Source organism: Archocentrus centrarchus, chromosome 12, assembly GCF_007364275.1.
Source record: "Archocentrus centrarchus isolate MPI-CPG fArcCen1 chromosome 12, fArcCen1, whole genome shotgun sequence".
Taxonomy (NCBI): domain Eukaryota; kingdom Metazoa; phylum Chordata; class Actinopteri; order Cichliformes; family Cichlidae; genus Archocentrus; species Archocentrus centrarchus.
Genome location: NC_044357.1, coordinates 2,691,480 through 2,697,115, shown reverse-complemented (window position 1 = coordinate 2,697,115; position 5,636 = coordinate 2,691,480). Strand labels below are relative to the sequence as shown.

Genomic DNA, 5,636 nt, shown 5'->3' with positions numbered 1-5,636 from the left:
TATATGACGCCCATCCCGCGTTTCTTAATGAGGTTAAGAAAGCATTGTGTGATATTCCAAAATACACGTTCCTTTCAGCATATATGAGTTTTTCTTTTACGCTTCTTGGAATGTTTTTATTTTGACAAGGAACCAAATCGATTTTCTACATGAAAATGAAAATTTGAAAAATGTCACAAAAGTAATTTAGTCTTGTAACACTCAAAGGTTGAGATTTTGAATTTCAGTTTTTCCCCTATAAAGGGTTAAAAATGAAAGATGATATCTGATGACACCCGTATTCTCGGTAACTGTGTAATTGCACCACATGTAGCCACATGTTGTGGTGCAGTTACGGTTTCACAACATAACTGAAACAGGTCTATAACAGGTCCTTACACTCATATTTTGACTAAGTAGCAAGGGCACTGCGTAGCTTTATATTTATCATTTATTTCCATACATGGAGTTTATAGGTTCGTTAAAATTAACATAGACCATCGCTTGTTATGAAATAGAAATGGAAAGGAACTCAATGGAGCATTAAGTTTCATTATGTCAGTTACAACACAAAGCAAGAGGCAGTTGCTGCAGATGGACTGCTGTCTTTTGAAGAAAAAAAGAAGGGACATCATCCTTTAGTATGACTGGGGGAAAAAAAGTGATTTCTGCCTATTTAATGAATATTATTTCCAGACAGGATTGGTGATTTTTGTGTTTTCTTGGGTCAGACGTGCAACCAGTGCAGGATGACCTCTATCACCAAAACCTCTCTTTTCACAGGTCTCATCAAATGTTAACATTTTGTTCTATTTTTGTTGACTACAGTGGGCAGCATTTGCATTTTGCAGCTCTCTCTGTGAGTCATTTGTTACATTTTTAGCTTGACGTCATGGGCAGGAAGTTGAGATCATCTCTGAGGTCGCCCAGATGCTCATTCTGAAGATGTTTTTTTTCTCTCCACTGATAAACAGATAAGACAAAAACAAGACCCGGGGTCACATCTGCGATCAGCTGGGTGCTGGAGTCTGAACTAATAAATTGTTCTTTGATAAAAGCGAGGAAAACACTCAAACACTCCTTCAACCAGCACGTGTCCTGGTATCTTAGGACACATTCAAGCATATTAAGTTTCCCGTAAATATAAAAGCCAAATTAAAATAACGTGCCAAAAGCACAAAACTGGGACTGCAGTAACAGTCACCTTCTGAAAGGTTTAAAACAAAAATATATACCTGTACACAAATATCTGGAGGGAAGCAGAGACAAAACAGGGCTGCTCATGTTCAGGCTTGCTTATCATCTTTAGACAGACATTTCCGTCCATACCAGTGTGGCCACTGTCTGTCTTACCTCACCCTCACCCCCCAACCACAGGCTGGAACAAATGCACTGTTGGGAAAATTGTGTGAAAACTTACTTTTTGAAATTTTTCTCTTTTAAGACAATGTTGTAGTCGACCTTCACAGTTAACTGGATACAGAAAAACTGCGCTGGAAGTTCTTAAAATACTGAGAAATCGAGAAAAGAGGTAGGTAGACATTTGTTTTTGGCAAAGATACTTCAGCAGTTAAAGTGTTTTTTTCAGTAGGAAATAGAGGAGACATTAGAGTAGTATCATTTCACACTGTATTCACATGGTATTTCATACTGTGTTCAAACAGAAAGCAAAGTTGTTCCTGTCAAATGCTGTGTGGGATGTAGATGTGTGATGCCTTTTTTTTCTTTTTTCTTCTGAGGAAGTGTGAGTCCTCCCACAGAACCAAACCGAGAAGCAGACTCGTAGGACAGAAAAACAGCAGCTGAAAACAGAAGAGAGACTCTGCAGTGACTCTTGAGCTCAACAAGAAGAGAAACATGGGGAAATTACTTCTGGCTTTCCTCGTTGTTGTTCTCTGTGTAAGCGGAACGCAGCAGCAAAAAGGTAAGAGACGTTTGCCAAAATTTAACAACAGCTTTAAGCAGCTGTTCGGAGGAACTTGACAGTTAATCTAAAAGAGCGGGTGGTGTTGTTGTTGTTGAGCGAAGGTGTGCAGAAAGGGTGTACAGTGAAAACTGGTTAGAATCAGACTAGTTTAAAGCAGCAAACCACAGCTTACTGTGTGGCTATACTCTCATTATTAATCCGAACAACACATCACAAAACTGTTCAGTATAGAATGGCTTCTACTTTGAATAGTTCATTGCTTGGTGTGTGAATATTCCTTATGATTTTGGGGCTGTGAAATTCAGGTCGGACAAAAGTGTTTTGAGAGCATTTTGCTGCAAACAAAACAAAATATCTAAATTACTAAAGAAAGTTTTAGTACACTGTACACAGTACAGTACATTTGAAATCTAGTTTGGTAAAAATTAGATTTGAGAATGATTTATGTTTTGAATAAACTGCATTGAGTTGCATTTTTGTGTTTTTGCTGCAGAGAAATGGAGACAAAGAAAAGAAAACCGCTCCATGGTTGTTGTTCCTGTGCCCAGAACATTTAATGGGGTCCTAGTCATTCAGCCGCAACCCGTCCTAAATGGGACTCGGGCTCCCCTTTTAACTTATTCTCCTCCAGCTCTGCAGTCACTCAGCAACAGCACAGTGGGCTACCTCCGTGGCACTCTGAGCACTCGGGTCATCCCCATCATTTATATGATGGTGGTTATTGTCGGGGTTCCAGCCAACATCAGCATCTTATCCTTGCTGGCGACTAAAATTCGAAAGGTATCTTCTGCCATCCTCTACTGCAGCCTGGCTGTCTCCGACCTCCTCCTCCTCCTCTCCCTCTTCTTTAAGGCTCACTACCATTTCCATGGAAACCACTGGGTTCTCGGAGAGACTGCCTGTCGAGTGGTCACAGCATGTTTCTATGGCAACCTCTACTGCTCGGCCCTGACGCTGGCTTGCATCAGCATAAAGCGCTACCTGGCGGTGGCGTTCCCGTTCAAGTACAAAAGTATGCCCAAGAGGATGTGCACTGCCTGGGTGACCCTGGCACTGTGGGGGGTGTTCGGTGCCGCCATCATCCCAGAGCTCCTCGTCCAGCAGAGCTACTGGCTCCCTCAGCTCAACCGCACAACCTGTCACGATGTGCTGCCCCTGGACTACAGCTCTCATGTCTTTCTGATCTACTACAACCTGATTCTGACCGTGCTCGGTCTTGTGGTGCCACTTGTGGTTACAGTCGTGTGTTTTGTCCGAATTATCAACGAGCTCACGAGATCGCACTTCGACTGGGCGATGTATATCAAGGCCAGCTCACTGGTGTTTGCCATCTTCCTGGTGTGCTTTGTGCCCGCCGGAGTCCTGCACCTTCTCCATTATGTGCAACTGTTTGTGGACCGAACAGAAAGTTTGTACGCCTACTTTAACGTGGCAGTGTGTTTGTGCTGTGTCCATGCCTGTCTGGATCCCTTCTTCTTCCTTCTCATGTCCAAGTCTGCAGGCTCCAGGCTTTACTTTATGATTTTCAAGGGCAAGACACTGAGCATATCTTTCTAATGGGAGGCTAAATGTGATTATTATAGTTCTTATTTTTTGTAATTGATGATGAGGAAAATGTTCTCCTTGGCTGGAATCCAAAGAGAAATCAAAAGCACCTGTTGTACTCATTTTAAACTAGAAATGGATTTCACCATTGTTGCATTAACCTTATTCTATGAGTCAGAATTGTTTTTTTAATATAGCAGTTCTGTTTTGTGCGTGTTTGTGACACACATACACAAAACAGAACTGCTAGATTAAAACCTGGAAATGAGCTTGAAAAGAAGACAGAAAACAAATGTATATGTACACTTGTCAATGTGCGGTAAATTGGCAAGTGTCTTTAAAAAAAATTACTGTGACACATAGAATATAAGCATTATGGTCTTCTGTTTGGTTGCTATCATAATGTGTTTTAGTGTAACTACTGTAGTTTGCATAAACGGTTTAAAATGTATGTACATCCTTGCCCATGTTCCCTCAGTTTCTTTTCTCTATAGTCTTCACAATAATTTTGCTACTATTTGCTCTGTATGCAGAATGCTGTTGTATTCAACATTTTAACACCCTGAAGTTTTGCACTGGAGGTTAAAGGTCATGATGGTCCCTAGCTAAACCTTAAAAACATCACATATTGCCAACATTTGAGCTCTATGTACAAAATAAATAAAAACTTGCCAATAATATTTATACTTGCGGAAAAAAAATGGCACATTATCAAATTTAATTTCCTGTATTTTTACAGCAATTTGTTAGTGTATATATTATATTTTTATAGTACATGGATGTGTGGAGAAGATGAAGGGATTATATTAATTTTGAATAATACATATAATTTCTCTTAACAGATTTTTTTTTTTAATTGTTTAGAATCTGAACTGGGGAAGAAAAGAAAAATGTGAAGCAAACTGATACAAGAAAAATATTTCCAAAGCTTTTTGAGCGCTTGTAATCATAAACGCTGTCTGCTGATAAATTTTAAACATGTTTAAATCTGTGTGTCTTACGTGGTCTTTTGGCAAAGTTTTGCGATATATATAGCTGTTCAAATATATATATTGTATAATAGAATATTTCTATACTTTCACATATATTGGAATTTCTTAGGAAGATCAATTAATTATTAAGCTTTTTTGTTTGCATTGTCGGTCACAGCGGTGGACGGAGACAGGAAATGGGGGAAAGATACAGGGGAAGACATGCGGGCAAATTGGCGACAGACCGGGACTCGAATCCCCGCCAGCCGCACGGCAACGCGGTATATGTATGTGGTCGCCGGCTTCTCCACTGAGCCACCCGGGAGCCCTTATTTAAGCTATTTTAAGCTACTCTGCTCTCTCAGTGAGTGTGTTGGTATTTCCTGACCAGCCTGTGGTAGGATGCGCGACGCGTCGCAGTTGACTTCATAGCTCTGGGAACAAACCACTTTTCAGGAAGCAGTCATCCTAGTGAAGTGATGGCACTCTCTGTTAAAATTATACGGTAATGAAATATAACATTTAATATTTGCCAGCATTTGTATCTTAAATAACCTTTTATTGTTGGCAAGTTCATATTGCTGGCTTATGTTGCTGTAACTGAAACTTATTGCTGTAATGACATTACCAGTAAGACCTCAAGTTTGCTGTTACACTATCCTATAACTGCTGGTTGTAGACACAGTTTCGTAACAATTATATGTGCCCTGCTTTAATTTGAGTGAAACAGAACCACCACTGATGCCAAACTGATTAAATAATCTTCCCTACAAAAAAAAAGCAGCAAGACAAACATAAAAGCTCAACTCTAGCTGACCACAAAGTTTTTCACAATTTATAAAATAAAATTCCTTAAATGTGTGTTTGATTAAAAACAGGCGGAGAGAGTTGCATGTTTTGGTTTTGGCTCCATCTGCTGGTAAAACTTGATGCAGCACAAAATTCAACTGCCGTTTCAAATGAAACTCTTTATTCAATACGTAGATACCAGAGGAATCCGCCTTTACATTGCATTCACTAAAGCCTTTTATCAACCTGATCAAAATAAAACATCATGGTCATATTTTTATCTTTACACACATACCTCCACATATTGTTTGACAAGCAGGGGTTTTCAGATCTGAAAGTCACAATGTTGGCACTTTAATTCCTGCTCCACAGACAATAATGACTAATCTGACTGAGGAAATCATCCCGACAGCAGATTTGACCAC

The 5,636-nt window shown here is 39.7% G+C and overlaps 1 protein-coding gene across 1 annotated transcript; it reads left to right on the top strand.

The window, feature by feature from the left end:
* The first annotated feature begins 1,349 nt into the window (after nucleotides 1-1,349).
* Nucleotides 1,350-4,384, top strand: LOC115789486 (proteinase-activated receptor 3). Its single transcript, XM_030742922.1, has 3 exons — nucleotides 1,350-1,510; nucleotides 1,719-1,903; nucleotides 2,400-4,384. Exons 2-3 carry the CDS (start codon nucleotides 1,837-1,839, stop codon nucleotides 3,461-3,463), a joined length of 1,131 nt encoding a protein of 376 aa, XP_030598782.1. The 5' UTR covers nucleotides 1,350-1,510; nucleotides 1,719-1,836; the 3' UTR covers nucleotides 3,464-4,384.
* Nucleotides 4,385-5,636: the final 1,252 nt, after the last annotated feature.